Here is a 21,108-nt window from a genome sequence, read left to right as displayed (position 1 = left end):
CATTTAAAAAAAAAATAGGGATCGGCAAGATCGCCCTCTAAATAAAAAAAGTTCATGACTTCTCAGACAGAGTAATGAGACTATTTTTTATGAGGAAATGTAACAATAAAGGCTCAAGTATGATAATATCCGTATCACTTTTGTAAATAGATTCCTTTGACTTTTTTTATTGTCATAAAAAGTAACCACATCTAGGTATTTTGAGCATACCGGACGTTTGGCCAATGACTTTCAGTATACTTATTTAGGAAGAGAACTACACTACAGTACTTCCACCGTCAGCTGGGCATTTTTTTTTTGAAAAGGTTAGTCGAAACCTTAAATAAATTTACCCATTTTTTTTGTGTTTGTCTTGGCTAAAAAGAGGGAGATTATGTAATCACTTGTTTAAAAATAATTTGGTCACAAATTTTAACTTGAATTGGTCACTTTTTTGACTAGAAATTTGGTCCAAATAAAATGAACATCGCATTAAGGTATTTATATGAGTAGTTTATTTAAGCATTCACCAAGCTAGTTCACAAAATGCTGTAAGAGAACTGCGTCGCTAGCATCAGTAATTCTTGTACTAAGGGCTTCAGCATTATGAAGTTTATCCCGTTTGACTTTGCGTTTTTACAATAGCCTAGAACTGTTCAATTGAATTAAGTTCTGGTAAATAAGGAGAAAGATACACAGTACATTTTTCCAATTGAAATTAAGCAAATCTCAAAAATGCTTTGGTATATATTTGAAACACTCTGCCATATATGATCTTCAACTAACCAATTTAATAATTGTTTTTTGAATAGTGGATAGTGATTTCAAGATGTATATTGAGGAAGGATTTGAAAAATACAGATTAGACACTGAATAACATGAATAATATCACACAAAGTAATTATTTATTAACTAAAATAATTGATTTGTAAATACATTAAGAGTTTTTTATGCTTAAACTAACAGATAATTAATGTATCAGTAATCTATGTAAACTACTGGTGCATCTAGCACAACTAAAATACTACTTTTAGTGACAGAACACGATCCATATTCAATACAAATAAGTTTTCAGCCCGAGAAAATAGATGTCAGAAATCTTTCTAAGTGGAACACTTGAATATAAAGGGCACTCAAAAACTCTTGCAAGCTAATTGTAACTTACAAGTGATACGAAGTTTTTGATTCTTTCACTCGTATCTCAGACTCATGAATTCGATTTATCAGATTACTATTGGCTCTCAAAGGAGTTTTTTGAACTCTAGCTTTAACCTTTGACTAGAAGTTTTTGATGAGATTTAAAAATGGTGAACACGGTGGCGAATATAGACACTTATAGCCTCTTGCTTCAATCAAGTCTCAAACGGCCGCAGTGTATGTATTGGAGCATTATCCATTACGATGTAATAACTTTTCATCTTGTTCCTGTCCAACATGTCCATCACATTTAAAAGATATTGCAGATAATGTTTCGCTTTTTCCAATGCGGCCATTTTTTTTCCTAACTTTACCATCGGTTTTTCTTTTCTTGGACCCTGAAGCTGCTTGAAGTTTTTCTCACTGTAATATATAGAATACAGTATTTTGAAATTGCTTCCAAGAGAGCAAATGAAACACCTCTTCCGGCTGGAGCAACTCCCTTTGCTGGTTGCTACTTTTCAGAGCGACCACGATTTCGTTGAATATGTAAATTAAAACCAGCCTCATCGACAAAAACATGATTCTTCGAGAAATCTGAATCCGGTGTTTGCTGTCCACTCTTCAACCTTTGATCTACAAAGAGCAACAAGTCGATCTAAACATTCTGCAACTGGTATTTTTTTCCAGCTTTTTCAAGGTGATATGACAGCTTTGTACCAAATGACGGGTGCACTGTTGAGATTGAGATCTTTAAACCATCCAATTCATTGTACAGCGCTTTTTTCAAATCACTGAGAAATAACTGTACTATTATTTCCAATAAATTTTGTCAAAACTCCTGAGTGAAACTCATTTCATTTACAAAGTGGTCTCCCACGAGGGTTACTGTATGTGCCAGATAGACGTCTCTCTGCATCATTGTTATACATCTTCAGATAACTTTGGGCCGTTCGAACCTTGATTCCAGTTAGCAGCACAGCATATTTAGCATTGTAACCTTCATCAATTACCAATTCGAACGATTTTTCTATCTTCTCAGCTGTATATTCCCTGCAAGAGCCTCGTGTTGTCGTTTTAGGATGCTTGTGTTTGTACTTCAGAGGCATTGCTTCTGCAGTAAAGAAAGCATGGCCTAATCCATCACTATCATCATTATCAGGAGCTTCTACATTCATCAAGTCTCAGACACGCATTATCTGTTCATTTCTCATTTGATTCATTCTCTCTCGCCAATGATTTATTAAAGAAACATAGCAAGATGTTCCATATTCACTCGAGCTGTCATCAATATCCACAATGGCAGCAGATATATAATCGATATTTTCATTCACGAAAACTTCATTCTCAACCCATCATAATACGTAGAGTAAACAGAAAAATAAGAAAGAAAGACTAATGAGAAAGAAAATGATTACCTTATTTTATATTTTATTTGTTGATTTTTTGGCGCAAAATATATGTCAAATATAACGCAAAAATATTTCTTTGAAAGACGCAAAAAAATTGACATGATAACGCAAACATTTTTAAGCACCGGCGCAAAATGCACTGCCAAATCCAGTAGATGATGAGAGATTTTTTGCTTAAAAATATTTTTTTTTTAAAAAATATTCAATTACAGTTTGAACACATCAACAACACAATCTAGTGTTTTATTTCTTGTACAAACCTTTTTTCACAAAAAATATTGAAAAACGCTAGAGAAGAAATAATAAAAAATGTCTTATGGATGGAATAGAGACCAATCACGTAAAGAAATAAAAAGTTGATTATATTTACCTTTTTCTAAATATTATTCTCTAGACCCCTCACAGCAATCTGCGGCTGATCTTGCTAATTCTTTCCTAAGCTCTGTAGGTCAAGAACTTCACAGCAATAATCATTATGAATCCCAAGGTAATTCAATGACCCATGCATTAAACATTTTAACATTGGTGCGCTAGGCCGCTATGGTGATTACCGCAATGAAGATTATCGTAGAAGAGAAGATTTGGAACACAGAGGCAGCCGATACCGTGATCGATCTCCACGCGACACAAGCCGTCGTAGCAGAAGATCTTCTAGGGAGAATAGACGAGAGCGCTCTCCCCGTTATCACAGAAGAGACGATTACCACCGCAGCAGTCGCAGAAGAAGTGTCAGTCGTCATAGCCGAAGAAGACGTACGAGCCGAAGTCCCCCCGCTTTTCGACGTGAGGAAGTGGATGTCATCCCATTGAGCAAACGACCCAGACGATTGCATAATTGGGATATGGCTCCAGCAGGCATGGAAGGCATGACAGCTCAACAAGTCAAGATGACCGGTCTTTTCCCTTTGCCAGGTCAAGTGGTCGGTACACGTACCCCACAATCCTTCCAGCCTCCTCCTCAACGCATGGAAGATGCCACGCCTAAACAATCCAAGAAACTCTATGTAGGTCAAATTCCTAGCACCACAGATGAAGTTACCTTGTGTGACTTTTTCAATGCCACCATTCGTCATGAACTGCAAGACAAGACTCCAGTTGTGGGTGTCCAAATCAACCATGAAAAGAATTTTGCATTCATTGAATTTCACACGAGCCAACAAGCCACAGCCTGCATGGTTTTGGACGGTATTAGCTTCCAAGGCAATACACTCAAGATTCGCAGACCTAATCATTATCAGCCTCCCGAAGAACAAGTCCCCGGCTTGTCGACCAATGTACCTGATACGCCCAACAAGGTCTTTGTTGGTGGTTTGCCGGTCTATTTGACAGACAACCAAGTGATGGAGTTATTGACTTCCTTTGGTGAATTACGTGCCTTTAACTTGGTCAAGGATACCGCCACCGGGGCTAATAAGGGATTTGCGTTTTGTGAGTATGCGGATCCTAGTGTGACAGATTTGGCTTGTCAAGGATTGAATGGAATGGAGTTGGGCGATAAAAAGTTGATTGTGCAGCGTGCAAGTGTAGGTGCCAAGCACATCCCACCTGATTATATGTCAGGACCCATCTTGCCTGCGAATTATGTGCCTGTGACAAGTGCTAAAGAGGAAGACGCTACACGAGTTTTACAATTGATGAATATGGTGTCACCTGAAGAATTGGAAGATGATGAAGAATATCAAGGTAAATGATGAATAAAGAGAAAAGGGGAGAGAAGGCTCATGAAAATTTCATAGATATTTGGGAAGATATTGCAGAAGAATGTGCAAAGTTTGGTAATATAGTAGATATGAAGATCCCCAAACCTCAAAAAGATCAACAAGTTCCTGGTTGTGGTTTAGTAAGTTTTTTTTTTTTAACAAGCACTTTATTGTCTTAACACAAACAAATAGATCTTCGTAAGATATGAAACAACAGATGAAACCTTGGCCGCCTTACGTGCCCTCGCTGGTCGTAAATTTGCTGATAGAACTGTTGTGGCTACTTTTGTTGATGAACAAAATTACCTGTCTGATAACTTTTAATTAAAAAACCCACATTGCTTTTTTTTTTTTTACAAACGGCCATTTTACAAAGTGTGTGTGACTTGATTTGAGAGAAAAAAGGAGAGAAAGACGGTTGTGTAAATAAACCTCTCTTTATTTTTCTTCTTCCTTTTATGCGTGGGCAAGACAACAAATACTCGCACCGTCCACAGAACAGCCTGAGGGGCATTCAAATCAACATTAGTTCAGACCCTTTTCAACATCGCATTCCAAGTTACTTTCAACGGGTGTGGCAAGAAAGCAAATTACGAAAATGGACATCAGTTGTCAAACGACGTTGTATCAAACGCTTTCAACAGTCCAACTGGATCGAGCTGGGACTTGTCGGCCTGAGTGTATTTGCAGGTTGTATGTTATTACTGGTGCACGTTGGATTTTTTAGTGGGAAAAAGTACCAAGATTGGCAGCAAGATCATGAAGTGGATGTACTGGAACAAGTGGATTTATTAGAAAAAGTATACCCTGACGAAGGCCGATTACAAACGACGGCGGTGGTGTGGATATCCCAAGATCATGGTTCGGTAGATGATATTATAAAAGATCTTTGTGAATATGATATGTTTAATAGCTTTATTATTTGGAACGATAATCCAGAAATACAATTAACAAATGCCGTAAGTTTTTATCATAAACAAGACTTGAGAAGTCTAATTTAATAAGAATAGATGATAAAAGGATGTTATTCAAATAAGATCAATGTAATCAATGCGCCCAAAAGTATAGGTGTTGCTGGTAGATATCATGCTTGCCAATCAGCAAAAACAACCTATTGTTACTTTCAAGACATACCCAACAAAAAGAAACTTAGGAGTATTTATGCTAATTTCTTACGATCAACTCATCTCATTCACGGAGAATCAAGTAGTTATGAATCCTACATTGATTCACACTGGAGATATTGTTTTTCCAATCAAGGTAAACATGAATACTATTTTATATCATACTGGTGATACTGAATACAAGCAAGAAGAAGTTGAACTTCATACATGCTATATTGATATAGGATCAGGCACATTTGTATCAAAAGAGATAGTTTCAAAGTTTATAAACAAGTACAGCAATACAAATGAATATGCAGACGTACATTTTATTCTCAATATGAATCAAATACCATACCAGCTGGAGGGACATGGTTCATTTACAAAAGAACTAACTACAAAAGAAATAGAACATTTGGTAACTAGAAAAAAGAAAAAAGAATCATTTATTAATTATGAATGTATTTGATGTGTAGAATCAAGGCCTAAAGACACTTTACAACGATTTAAAAAAGAATACACCTTATTCAGACAGTATAATGGATCCGCGTCACGCAAGGGCCTCATGTGGTCGTGATCAATGCTTATTTTTAACAAACGTTGCTGTGTTTCCGGATGTTCAGCTATTTTCTTACAATCCAACCATTGATGTGCGGACATTGAAACAAATGCATGATGACTACATTATCAAAGACTATTACCAAGACCATCACTATGCTTTTGCGGTGGATGAAGACGACTCTACTTCATGGAAGTCCGCTGAGAGTAGGTTTTAGCCAAAGATAGTCTTACTGTTATTAATCTCTAGAGTAGATATTCGTGCAGGTGATTATATAGGATTAGATTTACTGATGCCAATGCGTATACCACTGAAATACAGGCTTGTTTCTCGTCATCCTTATGCTTATATTAGTAGTATAAGGATACAGATATCTTATGATAGTTCACAATGGGTAAGTTATTTACTAATTTATATTATAAGCTGCTTATTTTATTGTCTAAATAGATCAAGTTGCATCCTTCACCTTTTATAAAATGTGAGATAATGGACATGGACGATGAATTGCTAGAATGTCACTTTATTGTAAGTGAAAGAGGGTATCGATATATTCGATTAGAAAGTCAAAAAAGATCTTGAATTTGGATTTGATGTACATGAATTATCATTTAATGGAAAAGTGAAGAAGGATAAAAATGGTCAATTATTAGATATTGCATTTGAACAAGATGGAATTGCTTTTGTAGAAGATAATTAATAAATTGGGTATTTGCTTGTTGTTGTTTATACAGGTGCTTTAGGAACTGAGAATTCATATCGTGAATCATCCACCTCTTCTTCACCCAAGTCACCTTCTAATTCATCTTCTGAAAAGAATCCGTCATTTATATCTGGTGAGGCACTTGATGAAAAGAGGCTAGGTTGACGATCTTCATAGACTTCAAACGGTGAATATATTTCATTTTCATCTGCCCTTTTTCTTGGCGTATCATTTGCTTGTTTGTCAGATGTTTGTGAATCATTGCGATGTTCACTCGATGAAAGAACAAAAGAACGCTGACTGTCACTATAGCTCTCTGATATATGTTGTGTATCTAATTCGTCATGTGTGTATACTTCAAATCGTTTGGGCTCAGGTGCTTGCTGAACGCCTTTATTGATATCGTCATCACAAAGGACGTTAAAACTTCTTGTGGATACTTTGATACCCGTCGTTTTTAACGGCGTAAGCTGTGTCGTCTTTTCTTTGAGCGGTTCTCTTGCGGTCAATCCACAGTTCTTTAAGCCTGTACTATCCCCCACACTCTTTAGTCCTAGTGATCTTCTTATCGGTTCATTGTTATTTTCGTCTTCAAAGACTACTATTGTTTCTTTTGATACATTGTCGTCTGTCGCTTTTGTTTCAAGTGGCTTTCGTGTGGTTTGACTTTCTTCATTCTCTTTGTTTTCATCATTAAAAACTGGGATTTGTGAATTACTTTTTGATCCAAATGGTTTTCTTATCGGCTCATCTTCAAAGACAGTTATGGTGTCCTTTAATGAATCACTACTCATGATTTTCAGTCCTTCACTTTTCTTCAATCCCCCATTGTCACTTGTATTTTTCAGTCCCAAAGGTTTTCTGACTGTTTGGTTCACTTTTTCATCTTTCTGTTGTTTCTCTTTTATTAAGCTGTTACTAGGCTTCCCTGTCCCTTCAAGAGCGTTTTCATTATTGAACGTTTGTTTTGGTGAGTTGCATATCTTTTTAAAATAAGAATCAATCTTTGCGCAGCCGTTTGCTGGATCTGCCTTTCTTTTCTTTGTCATTGTCGAAAAAGAGAATAGGCTGTATGCCTTGAGCGCGTTATTCAAAAAATTAAAAATAAAAACAAGGTCCAGCCAATAGAAATAGTGGACGCCTTTCATCTGTAGTCACAGGAACCATCGTCCCAGCCAATCAATATCTTTTATCGTGTTGCAGTGTCAATAGGAGTCAACGCTGATCACGAAAGTATGGGCTGCCGTCGACAAGCGATAATTTTGTATGTTATTCAGCTGATAAGAAAATACCAGCGTGTCATGGTATTACTGGTAAAATAAACAAAACCACATGAAAAGATAATCGTATATCTATGCTTTCTCCTCTTTCTTTTTTCCTCTACACATTATTGCATCTTTTTTTTTATCAACTTTGACACATTAGAAATGGTATATATACAGCTTGAAACCACCCCAAGAGTCTATTATAAAAGCTATATTACATCTGATCCTTGTTATGATCTTTATCCAAGTCTGTCAAGAAGACTAGGCAATGGTTATATCCAACTACAAAGGCCCACACATTCGTCTGATGATATAGACTTTACTACAATACATATACCCTATGCTAAGCGTTTAACTTTAACAGAAGATCCATTTTGGCAAACACAAGAAGAAGAAGGTCAGTGGGACCTTTATCCAAGTATACTTCGCAGCGTAAGTATTACGTAAACATAATTAAAGCAGTGACTAAAATAGCAGGCATAAATAATTAGATTGAAAATTTTGGTACAGAAGAAATGCGTTCAAGACTTCACAGAATGGAATCTACCATTACTTGAGTTCAGTCTTGTTTTATTTGAAGATTAAACTTTTTTTTCTTTATTCTTGATACAATTTATAATACAATTTTTTTGTACATGAGAGATTTACATTATAGATTTAGGCACGACCCAAAGTATAAGTTTCAGAAGTTCTTAATTGTGTAGCAGCCACTGTCTTATTATTGCTGCCCTTTCGCCATAATTCATGAATGGACCAGCGAGATTGTTTATATGACAAATGAGAACGAGAAGGCGTCGAGCGTACTTGCGTAGTGGGATTAATGTAGTCACCGTCTCTGTAGACAGTTTCATAGTAACGACGATCGTGCGATTCAAATTGTGACTGGGATAATCTTCTCCTTGTGTATTTATCGAGTTTATAATAATCAAAATTATCTTTAAGCTTTTCTATCAAACCCATTGTGTTCAGAAGAAAAAAGAAAAAGAATAACAAGCGGCGATAGACAGTTTTTATTTTTTTTTTTTTTTTTTTTTTTTTTTTTTTTTTTTACTTGAATAAGCAAACCTCTCCCCATTGTCCCATCCCTCGGTTAAATACTTGGATTCTTTTTTTTTTAACTTTGAATTTGTATTTCATTGTATAGTATTTTATAAGGATTTATATGTTTTCCTTATTCATCACTTTTATTCATTGATGTTTTCCTGTTGATGCCATGGTGAGTTTATTGTTTTATTTCATTAACGCAAAGTATAAATTTAGGTTAAAAGAGGGGCCATTTACTTTTTAAACTTATTACATGTGTAACACTGGCCCAAAACTGTTAGACTACTTTTGCTTCTTCTATTCCAAGTATTTTTATAGACATGGTATATAATAAACACGTAAGAAAAAGATGTACAATTCGCTATTGCGACAAGTTACATGCCCACTTCAATTGAAAATAAAACGATACTTTTTTTTTTCTTCTGTGTCACGCATCGGCTTATCAGATTCAGCAACCTTGTACACTCAGAAGGTTACCCTCAATTTGCTGGTTTGGCGAACATTGGACTGAGCTCAAAAAAGACACTTTGACATTTTAATCTTCATTGGCGAACTTTCAGAAAACCTGTTTATGCAAATAACGAAAGCAGACATGTACACTATTTTCAGGAATGAATGGCGCATTCATTTGTCATTTTTATGTATTAATTGTACTGCAAAATTTGTAAGAATGCGACATTCAATCCTGAAAATAGAGGCTTTTATTGATTTTGCCAAAAGTTTTATAAATAGGAAATTCTATTCAAACAAGTTACTAAATGGACGAATCACGTGTCAGTGATAAATAGGGATTTTGTCGGTAGCGTCTGTAATGCTTACTCAAGCGTCTCCTTAGCTTGTAACTTCTGGCACTTAAACCTGCCTTCACGTGAGCACAGTACTACCAAAAAGAATCATCTATGGCATTCATTAAAAAAAAACTTATTAAAAGGCAAGATCTTGATGTAGATAATCAAAACATTTTGTGCCAAATAGTTCTTGATACTCCTGAAGTATCCTTAACAGAACCATAAGGTTCTATTTCAAAAACAATAGCTTTATCGATGATGGTTTTGATGGAGCTGGTCAGAGTTTGTGCGTCAGAAGATGAGAAAATATCCTGTCTACTTGTTGATATTGTACTTTTATGTTTGAATAATAGGTTATTAAAGTCAAGCCAAGAGCATGTTTCTAGTAATTGCCTTGAAGTAGGGTTTGTTTGTGCTGGATATAACAGCTTGCTTTTTACTGATTGAATTAAACTCGACTCACGTCTTGTATTATTTTATCGCATGAGCTTATGAATGATGCACATGAACCTATTATAATCTAATAATTAATGTGTATTAATTTAACATTGTCTATTTTACTCACACAGAATTTAATACAATCAATCATGAGATCATATAGAGGACGATATAACAGATCAAGAAGGTTTTTTACATAAACCATACAATGAACTTTTCCTAATTACTTTTTGAAAGTAAATTATTTATTCTGCCATTGTTGCCTTTCACGTTCTTTTCAGTTTTCAATGGTGTCGATCATGAAATCCTTTCGATACTTTATTTTTATGTATGGCCTTATAAGAAAACCAACCGTTTTCTTTTTTTATAAGCAGAGGCTAAATGATAAAGTTAAGGTTGAATAATAGTACCCTTTATGATTCGCTTGAAAGTCCAAAAGTCTCTCTCTTTGAATCTCCAGAGATTGTTACCATTTATAAGATAAAGTTGAATACATATAAAACCGATTTTGTTACAAAACTGTGCAAATCAGTTTTTGAAACTCTCTATTCAATAGGCTGACCCATCAAGTTTTCCATCACCTCAAATACAGTGCATGTGCTTCATCAACTATTATTTGAAACATCCTTTTAGGGGCAAAAATAATCAAGACGCTTTGCTTTACAGTAACATCAAACAACAGACCTTCACACGATTGTTACTTTACAGGAAATAAAAAAGCTTATACTAAAATATGTTCTATTATAAAAATATACGAAATAAGAGAAAAGGGAAGGAGATGAATTGAATCGTACACTTTATCTTCTCCGTTTTAAGACTTTTTTTTTAAAGGCTGTTTGAATCTAATCTTTGCTGACAGAAGTTGATTCAAGCTTCTTTTCAAGATCCTTCAAGGCCTTGTCAGTATCAACAGGCTTTGCACCACCAAAAGGATCAGGTTTGTTGGCTTTAGAAGGTGTGCTGGCACTACCAGTAGCATTTTCAACTGAACGAGGCTTCAAGTTGAGACGAGGTCTTTCAGCAGGACGATCTAAAGAACTATAAGTTCATTTCTCTCTAAAAGCTATCATGATTACCTTGGTTACCACCAAATCGGTCGTTACGGAATCCACCACGACCACCGAATCCACCACGGCCACCGAATTCACCGCGGCCACCGAATTCACGGCGAGGAGGATCAGGAAGGTCAATAGGTCCTTTACGGCGCCAAGAGTCAACGTCAGTACGATCGGGTTGACGTACACGTTCACCTTCACGAGCTATACACAGTATTTAAAGAAAGTTCAAAGGCTTTATAAAAAAAAAGACTTACGAGGTTCAGCAACACTAATACGAATAGCACGGCCATAGATGCTTTCTCCGGATAATTCCAAAGCACCCTTGAGTGAGTCCAGATCTTCAAATTCGACATAAGCAAACCCCTTTGATCTTTCCGTGTTACGATCACGGAGAAGACGAATGTTAGCAACCTAACAATAAATGCTTAGCTACATGCATCTTGCTTTCATGTATTCTCTTCTTACCTTCAAATTGGAGAACAAGTTGGCCAAGTCATCTTCATTAGCATCAAATGACAAACTAGCAATGTGAGCAGTGAAAGGAGGTTCAGTAGGAAGCTCGACAGGTGCACGAGGAGCGAATGAACGCTCACGAGGCTCAAATCCTCTACGTTCGTAGCGATCTAATCATCTATTTTAGCATCTCTAAATCATCTTTATCAAACAGCCTTCTTACCACGACCACCAAATCCACGATCTCCTCCTTGGCCGCCAAATCCACCTCTATCACCTCTGTCACTGTTTCTACGTTCATTTCTGTATTCACGGTCTTCATCAGCTGGTCCGCGAGAATCAAATCTGCTTTCTCTTGCTAATAAAATGTCATGCCACCGTTATTAACTAGTAAAAACATGAGATTTTTTTTTCTATCTTACAAGCAGCTACAGGGTACAAAAGTTAATACTTTGATATGTATTTTAGTATATAGAAAATACGTACGAGCAGTAGGAAGGTCTACAACATCATCAGCCCAAGAGCCACTAGAAGCAGTTGCTATATGATAGAAAAAAAGTTTTTTTTTTTAAAAAAAAATATCTCAGGGTTATTTCAACAATACACATACTATTGTCATTAGCCAAGAAGTCAGACAATGACATCTTTTGAGCCTTCTTTTTTCCAGCTAGATCATGTAATGTTTAGATCAAATAAACACAGCCACTAAATATATAAAAAAAAAACCTACACATTTTGTATATAAAGTTAATAAGGGAAAAGAATGAGAAAAAAAAAAATACCTCTTCACTCACTCGATGCGGTCTTTTAAAATGTCTCATCCTATTGCGAAAAAAACTGGCCGCTCTGAAACAAAGGTAAGAGACATGCACACTTTGTCAAGGTTTTCACTGAAATAAAGTTAAAAAAGAAGCGCAAATGTAAGGTAACTTTAAAAATTGAAAGCAACAAGATCATGAGCTTTCATATACAAAACAAACTCTAAAAATTTTTTGGGTGGCGTTCATTTCTTCTCTCATCACTGGATTGACGAGGAAAACTTTTTTACAGTCACACAGTAGAACACAAAAATAGAATGCCCTATTGTTCCTGATTTTTTATATTAAACAAACTCGAGCGGAATCAGAAAGGAACATTGCTTTCAAAGGAAAAAAAAAAGAAAAAAAAAAGATAGAGAGAAAGGATGGTGAATAGAGACGCATGATGGATATGACATGACACTTGATGAACACCCTGCCATGCATCGCCAGCATGAGACCTCACCAGGCCAAATGATTTAGCACAATCATTTGACGCATGCTATCAAGCAAACACTTGAAACCTAAACCTTTTGCTCTTTCCTTTCAATAGGCATCTGTTGAAACTTTTGGAGTAGTATTCTTTTACAGTATGCCTTGTTTTAACTTTTGTAAGGGAAATGGTGAAGATGATATAAAGAGAGAAAACTATCAAATCACGTCTTTTATTTACGTCTTTCTAATCAATCCTAATCTTTGTCTGCCAGAAGCCATATCTGATTTTATTTTAGTTCAGGATATTAAAGCAATATTTTACCAATATTTGCTGGCTTGATTGAACTTGAACTGATAGACAAAGCGCTTGTTCATTTAAACATCATCTCATAGTTGGACATCTCTATCAAGATTTGTTGCTATTAAATATCCATAATAATTTTCATATCAGAATTTACGTTCTAAAATACACATTCTTTCTTACCTTAAAGGAAGTTATAGAACCATAAGACTGTATTTACTATCTATTGATCCAGTCTATTATTAATACAATCCTTATCAAAACAATTATATAGATAGAATACCTAGCATTTATCAATCAATTCAGAATAAGGGTATCAACAGATTAAACCAGACACTTGAACTGAGTGCTTTTAGAAGCCTATCATTCGATCTTACCTTTACAACAGCATAAGATAAATGTAATGCCCCTGTAAAGCTTTGTAGATAATTACAGGTGCTATTATGAGAACGTCTTATTAATGAATATAGAGAAAAATAGAGCGTTCAGTTAGACTATCTACAAGTGCGTAAATATATACCCTTTAGTCTTGGCTGATATATGCCCAAACGTCAGCGAATGTAGAAAGCAGACTTTTAACAAATCAGAGATGTGGTACAACAGCAGTGACTAGAAGCACCTACATCATGCTTATAAAGTTAACTGGCGTCACTTTTTTGGATAACAGGAACATTGCTGTCTATAGTAGTTCAAATTATGAGCTTGAAGGATCAAAGCAAAGAAAGATGGGAACAGACAATTCATCATTGTGACTAAAAAAAATTCTGTCTTCGTGGTCACCATATCAAATTCTTTGCCCTGGAGTATCTAAAGCATTTTACTTTCTTTTATAGGATCAGGACAAAAAATAATCTCAAAGAATAGAGTTGGATTAGCTTGTATTAATATAATAGTTCATTTATCGATATCAATATATCATATTTGGTTCACTGACCTAAAGAGAGAAGAAGCGCGTCTGGACTTTAGACTCTTGCTACAGCAAGTAAAGAGAGATAGCAGCCTCACTTTTCCTTACAGAACCAATGAAGGTTTCAGGAATTTGAACAGCTCTACTGAGAATGTATAAGAGACTTGCTTTACCTTATTGCGCATCACTTGAGTACTGTACAACTCAACTTACTCAAGAATCATTCAATATTATTGCTAAACTATGTATTTTATATTTTTCTCTTGCATGATTTTATATACTTGCTATTATTGATATGCTACCAACAAGGCCTTTACCAGCAACAGTCTGTATCACTGTATAACTGGATATAGTGACGTTATTTTTCAATTTCGCGAGATTTAAGTTAAGCGCTCATTTCCTTTTCTTTTTTCGTGTTTCTACTACAAAATCCTTTTATAAGGAACACCTTTACAAAAGTTTTTTTTTTTTCTTTTTTTTTTTTTTTTTTTCCTCATTGCATGGCAGAAAGCGATCGTAACAACAAGTTCGCTGGGTATGTACTCTTCATTATTTAAGAAAGCATTGTCAAGTTTATAAATATTTCATAATAGAACTTATCGTAAGCTATTTGATACAATCGAAAGAGGTGCCGAGCAATGCTCTACAGATCGAATTCAGACCTTACTTGAGGAAAAACGCGGTCAGTTTAAGCTGGGCCTTGATGCCTTCTCAGCGGCCTCGTCTCAGTCCCGTTCCAAATTAAACACGCCTGTCAACATCAATGGAAAATCAGTTTCATTTGACCAAAAAGAAAAAGACCTTATTACAAGAGTATCCGACATTGTCAACTTGAATGAAATTCAGTGTGCATCCGTTTGGGAATCTTACAAGCAAGAAAACAAAAATTATGTAGATCGCTTCCAGAGTGCCGAGTCTCTTCCTTTGAATGAAAATGAAGGACTCGTTATGGATATTATTAGCTTTTATTTTGAGGACCGTATCTGTCTCTTGAACTGTATTGGATCATTACAACGTATCTCTATAAATAAGGAACATCCTTTTAATGCAATCGCTAGCGACATTATTAACACTCTATCTGAAGACAACACGAACAGCATACCATTTGTGAATCGACTACTGACTCAGTTCTCCAACCTTGTCCGTTCCAAAATACCCACACGCCATTGTGTATTTCCTGGTTGGCCTGCAGCTTATGCAAAACAAAACTTGAAGGAACAGAAAGCGATATTGGAAATCTTATTCATCTTTAGCATCACCGCATCTTACTCGCCCAGCTTTATTTTATCTCTCATTCAAGAATTTGAAGTAAATAACTTTGGTACATTTCAAATCTTTAGTTATGCCTTGGACAGTGAAGGTGAAAAGCTACGTGAGCAAGTCACTAATATCTCGAGTTTGTTGGCTGTGAGCGTCGTCCTTCCGCCTTACCTCACATTAGACATAAAATTGGATCCTGCAGGAGCTGACGCAAGTTTGATTGATACACCAGAGATGATAGCAAAGATAAATCAAGTGGTTTTATATATGGGGAATGATGAAGAACATTCTGTTTTCTTGATGGCTTGGTCTTATTTCCTGACCTGCTTGCGATCTGCTATCGATACAGCATCATCTGAACTCCCAAAGGAATACAGTGTAGTCAAGCCTATATTGGAGGGCAAGCAACAGCTATCAACTTCAATTTTATCTGATAGATCATTCGCACAAACTGCTGGCCTTGACGCATCAGAGAAAAGAACAATCTGCATTCAACAAACAGACCACCTGGAGCGTACTTTGATAGGACGTTCATTAAAGCTTGGCGTATTTGACTTTATTCAAGGCATACTTGACTGTGGTATCTGCGATGAGGATGATGTGAATAGCTTTGGATACCGATCTGTGCTGAGATTGCTTTTGAAATCATTCTTGGCTACCACACTCCCACAGTTCCTCCCAACCGAGAGTTATTCAGGATTGATTGATTGTTATTGTTCCGTTTATCAAGATCAACCAGAGTTATGTACAGCATTTTGGAATGATGATATGGATAAAGACGACCAGAACCCATTGATAAGTTCTGCTCTTGGTAGATTCCCTGTGTTCTTTACAGACTTTACTAGACTTTTATCCGCATTGACTTGTACAAATGAATTGGATATACGAGTGGAAGAAAAACCGGCTGATAAAGTATACCAATATCTATGTAGCATACCAACTATCACAGTTATCCTGAAGGATGGTTTTTATGTATCAGCAACTGTAGAGAACAACGTTGCAGTCATTCATACCGATCAAGCCATGCGTGTGACACCTCCGTTGAACTACATAACTGGCATTACGATTCCCCAGCAGACTCGTGGCATTTTATTATCCAGTACAGAAAACAACCGAATCGTACAGTTTACTCGCAGCTACTCTGGATGGCACATGCTAGTGTCCATTTTAGCAAATTCTATGAAGCAACGTGGATCAAATGGTGTAGATGTTCAGAATGATGATTTTACACTGGACGGAGGAAATTCTGAAGCCATTGTTAGTATTCTTGATCTCATGTATCATGTCTTGATAAACAATCCTAAACTGGTTCCTTCCTTGGTTGATCATGTTCAGGCCGCTGCAGCTGTACCTGGCGTAACGTACAATACACCTATTCTTGTATCTGTTCTCTGTGACATTCTCACTTTCTGCAGCAATGTACATCCTTGTCCCATTTCCATTGCAACGTTAGCAGTTAAATGTATCCATTTGCTACTCCCTCATTACCGTCAACACATTTGGGCTTATCTGCAGACAGCTCCCATCCTTCCACGCGTCTTCTCTAACACGATTCCATCCAGCAGTACTTCCAAACTATCGTTTGCTGCGAACCGTGTATCTGGAATACGACAGATTGTTGCAAAGTTTGAATGTGCAGCCGGAAGCTATGGTTTGCTGCTAGCATTCTTGGATTTAGTGCATGGTCTTGTTCGTGACATTCAAGACAACTGGTGGGTTAGAGAGACAGGTGCCGCTCCTGATTGCCAAGCACAAGTGGATACATTGTATATCTGTTTACATTATCTTATGCTCGAAGTGTTCCCTTCTTGCTCTGTCTGGCGTTACAAAAAGATCTCTGAACGTTATCTTATCAGTATCAAATTACTATCCATATTTATAGAAATTTGCAGCTACTTTAAAGAACGTCCTGCAGGAACTCAATTGACATTAAGTGATATACGCGATGGCCTATTTAATAATTTTCTATACAACGGTGGTTTCTACCACGTATCACCTTTACTTCACACAGTCTCAGATGGAGCCGACATGGCCAATGCGTTATACAAATCCAGTCATATCAAAGAAGCAGAACAAGCTGAAGAATTAACAGAACTCACCTTGATATTTATAAAGACATTGCTTCAACGACGACTGGAACAAATCAACGAGGGAACATCTCAACCTGAAAGCATACTGGAACGCTTGATGTTTGAACGGCCCGTACAGGGTAGCTGTCCTGACTTTTTGTTGCATATCGCAAAACACATCAATTATCGTCACAGTATTACTTTGCCCATTCAGGCTACAAATGTATTATCGCTTTTGTGTCGTACAACTTCTGCCTGGAAGACAGTGCCTAGTTTCGTACAACACCTGGGTGATACTGCTGAAGCGCACGCCATCATCCGCGCCTATCTCGAGATAGCCAAGGACGACTCACAAAATGAGATCTTGCTTTCTGCAATTTGGCAACTGATCACGTCTCTTTTAGAAACTCAACCCAGTCTGGCCATTCTTTTCCTGGACTGTGGTGATTTTATCATGCCTAGCCCAAAATCAGCTGTTCGCTTGCTAAACAACCAAAGCACATCTACTGTCGCCAACACAAGTACAAATACAAACACAGTTTATTCGGCCATTCGTGCTGCCGTGGATATCTTGGACAAATGGGAGACCTTGTCAATCAATAAGCCTGCAGTAGTGTCCAACGTCCTACGATTTTTATCTACTTTTTGGCAGACAGCCTTTGATCACTATGATTTGGTGGAACGTACACGCAGTGACAGTGCCTTGTGGGATGTTCTTGGCAAGGTGCTACTGAACCCAAAGATGGACGTATCATCGAAAGATGTATTAGAAAACGTGAATCTATTAGAGGCTGACTTTAGTGAAAAGAATCAATATGACTTGGCCGTTCGACAACTCTGCTGTGCTAATCTGAGTAAAGCATTTGCAATGCGGATCATTGCTTATGAGATCCATTTGACTGCTGGATCCAAGAAATCTTCAAGTACAGAGGACTCTCTTCCTGTCGGTCTAAGGAATTTGCTGTCCAAGATAAGTGAACCGACTAAGCTATCACAGATGCGTGTCGAGTTTGTAAAAAGCGATTTCAATCCTCAATTATCAAAAATGTCAGACAATACTGCCAGAGCATTGCTGCTAACCATTGGCATCAGCGATTCTTCTTCTTTGCTCTTCAAATCACCCGTGATCGGCTCTGGTGATGACGGAGCACCTGGCGAACCACGCCAGTATGGTTACTCTTATCTATACAGCTTCCGTATGACTGCAAACCGCGTATTTTCATTGTACAACAGTATTAGGGAGAAATACAATCTTGACCGAAAAGAAAATATGTTGGTGACACCCGAAATCAATGCTGCTATGGATGTCGAACGTCTCTCGAGTAGCTTGCTTAAACAGATTATAGAAGCTAATTATAACTATTCAATGGTGGATTCACAGATTGTCTTGCTGCGATCCTTCAAGACCTTTGTTGAAACTTGCTCACATCATGTTAATAGCTTGATCTGGGTTGCCAAGGGCTCAACAAATAACTTGGACAACCTTTGCAGCTTTATAAGTGATTTAATTCAGCAAGCCAAAGCTGAAGAAAGACGGGACGGTGTCACATTGACTTCTTACAGTATGCTGATACACACTATTAGAAATTTGATTGAGGATTGGATTGAAAAATCCAAACCTATCCTGGAAGGTCAAGATTTTGTGGCCAAAGAAAAATATTTTGCGCAAATATTTCGAATTCTTTTCATCATTCGTGATTTGCTTATGCGCGAGAATTTCGCCCTAATGCAAAGTGTGCTAGACACGACCGCTGTTTACTTTCACCGCCCTTTGCTTGAATCAATCTTACTTTGTCTTTATACACTCCGAGGCGCTACAGAGCACGTTTGTAAACAATTAGATATACCATCATGTCTCAAAGTCATCGTATCTGTCACTTGCTCATGCTTCCACGTACTGTGTGTCAAGGCACAATCATTTAGCGCTGAGGGTTCTACTGCTACAGAAGAAGACACGGACAACTGTATCAAGGATGTCACCATTGTTACCTCTTTGTTACAAGAAATCGTTCATAGCAGATACGGTATCAATCAAGATTTCTGGCTCTCTGAATTTGCTACACATCATACCATTAGCTCACTGTTGAAACTATTCTATGGAGGTATTGAAGTCATGGTTAAAGAGGTTGATAGGTAATAAAAAATCAAATGGCCAACTGATCATAAATCTAACACATGCACACTTTATAGACAAACATCTTGCTCTGATCGTCTTTACAGTCTCAACATTACACCATTCACTGAAACCGCATTGTATCTTTTGCTTACCCTGTCCAATATACCAAAGGCTGCTCAATTGCTTGTTGAAAATCATGTTTTTGACGCTTTAACAAACAACAGCCTCACCACACGTCTACAGCAAGGCACATTAGACCTGTTTATCCAATTTGGTGATAAAAATAAGCGAGAGCCTGGTTATGTAGAACGCAACCCACTCCATTCTGTGTGGTGTCAAATCCTTGATGTAGTCAGTAACCTGCTGCGAACTGTGAATGATTCAGATACAGTCTTACGAAACACAGTTAATTTATTACAGATATGTGGACCACAGATCGGAAAAGCGTTTGAAAAAGCCAATAGCCCAAGCGATTCACTATTTGCACTTGCACCCTTGGAGTGTCTTTCAGAGCCATTATTGCAAGAGCTAAAATGCATCAATAACGTTTTTTACGAGCTATCAAAACAATTGGAGCGTATACCTCATTTAGCGACTAACCTCTTCATGTCATTCAAGGACTGCTCATTTTTACTACTGCAACGCTACCTCTATTTCTTTACACACCCCTCTCATATGAAAGCACAACTCTATCGCACCAATCAAGCAGAGGCAACAGACAAATTCATGAATACGATTTTGAAATCTATTTTGACCATCACTCACACCATGCTCACCACCTTGATCATTTTGTGCAATGCTGATCTTGTTCTGACAGAGCCAGAGATAGAATGGCCCTTTGGCAACACGATCCTCTATCCTGATATGCGAGCCTCCACAGACAACGAGGCCTCCTTTGGCACCATGGTAGAATGCATCAACGCGGGTATCATCATGGTCAATCAATGGCAGGACTCCAAGGACGAAAATCAACCTATGCAGGAGGCTTTGGACGTCGTTCAGAGTTGCTCCTTGATGCTGACATCCCAAGCCGCTCTTTGGGTTGCAAAACCTAATATTACAAACGAGATGAAGATGATCATTGCTGTAGAAAATATCATGGATATCGTCGAAGTGTTATCAAAATCAGCATCTACATTAGAAAAATTGAGTGAAAAAAATGATGTGGATATAAAGTCAAGAATCAAATTGATATACATGCTTCAAACCTTCTTGAGCAAGCGATTCTTTGAGAATTAACATAAAAGAAATAAAACTGTATTCATCTTACTGTTATAATAAAACTTCATTTTCAATAAGTTTTGTCTTTGCTAAAGATTGTCTAACAATTGTGTATAGATTAATTCACTTCTAATGAGCTTAAAAAAAAAAAAAAGAAAACAGCAGACACTTACTTAAATAAAGAAGGTCATCAGTACTTTTATATAAATAAGAATATACTTCGTATGAGCCCATGCTTATTATGTGTTGTAACAAGTAGCAATAATAAACGAGAAAGTGCATCTGACTGTTATTTTGCTTATTTTTCTTTTAAATAAAAAATGTCAATTGAGATCAGCGCAAATTATAGCTCTCAAATACAATCAA

The 21,108-nt window shown here is 36.9% G+C and overlaps 5 protein-coding genes across 5 annotated transcripts; 2 read left to right on the top strand and 3 right to left on the bottom strand.

Annotated features, from left to right (window-relative positions):
- Nucleotides 1-2,837: 2,837 nt before the first annotated feature.
- On the top strand, nucleotides 2,838-4,552 carry RO3G_11296 (uncharacterized protein; the record flags this gene model as incomplete). Its single annotated transcript, XM_067665880.1, has 5 exons — nucleotides 2,838-2,868; nucleotides 2,923-3,015; nucleotides 3,063-4,211; nucleotides 4,265-4,368; nucleotides 4,421-4,552. 5 exons carry the CDS (start codon nucleotides 2,838-2,840, stop codon nucleotides 4,550-4,552), a joined length of 1,509 nt encoding a protein of 502 aa, XP_067521981.1.
- A 2,061-nt stretch (nucleotides 4,553-6,613) lies between these two features.
- Nucleotides 6,614-7,384, bottom strand: RO3G_11295 (uncharacterized protein; the record flags this gene model as incomplete). Its single annotated transcript, XM_067665879.1, has 1 exon — nucleotides 6,614-7,384. One exon carries the CDS (start codon nucleotides 7,382-7,384, stop codon nucleotides 6,614-6,616), a length of 771 nt encoding a protein of 256 aa, XP_067521980.1.
- A 1,128-nt stretch (nucleotides 7,385-8,512) lies between these two features.
- RO3G_11294 (uncharacterized protein) lies at nucleotides 8,513-8,815 on the bottom strand (the record flags this gene model as incomplete). The annotated part of the gene is made up of 1 exon (XM_067665878.1): nucleotides 8,513-8,815. One exon carries the CDS (start codon nucleotides 8,813-8,815, stop codon nucleotides 8,513-8,515), a length of 303 nt encoding a protein of 100 aa, XP_067521979.1.
- A 2,152-nt stretch (nucleotides 8,816-10,967) lies between these two features.
- RO3G_11293 (uncharacterized protein) lies at nucleotides 10,968-12,280 on the bottom strand (the record flags this gene model as incomplete). The annotated part of the gene is made up of 8 exons (XM_067665877.1): nucleotides 10,968-11,155; nucleotides 11,202-11,384; nucleotides 11,438-11,594; nucleotides 11,649-11,806; nucleotides 11,860-11,994; nucleotides 12,059-12,064; nucleotides 12,123-12,176; nucleotides 12,247-12,280. The coding sequence occupies 8 exons, from the start codon at nucleotides 12,278-12,280 to the stop codon at nucleotides 10,968-10,970; spliced, it is 915 nt and encodes a 304-aa protein (XP_067521978.1).
- A 2,296-nt stretch (nucleotides 12,281-14,576) lies between these two features.
- Nucleotides 14,577-20,760, top strand: RO3G_11292 (uncharacterized protein; the record flags this gene model as incomplete). Its single annotated transcript, XM_067665876.1, has 3 exons — nucleotides 14,577-14,611; nucleotides 14,670-19,538; nucleotides 19,596-20,760. 3 exons carry the CDS (start codon nucleotides 14,577-14,579, stop codon nucleotides 20,758-20,760), a joined length of 6,069 nt encoding a protein of 2,022 aa, XP_067521977.1.
- Nucleotides 20,761-21,108: the final 348 nt, after the last annotated feature.

Source organism: Rhizopus delemar, genomic scaffold (genome assembly GCF_000149305.1).
Source record: "Rhizopus delemar RA 99-880 supercont3.9 genomic scaffold, whole genome shotgun sequence".
NCBI lineage: Eukaryota > Fungi > Mucoromycota > Mucoromycetes > Mucorales > Rhizopodaceae > Rhizopus > Rhizopus delemar.
Note: the sequence above shows the minus strand (reverse complement) of the source record. Positions and strands in the feature narration are given on the sequence as shown.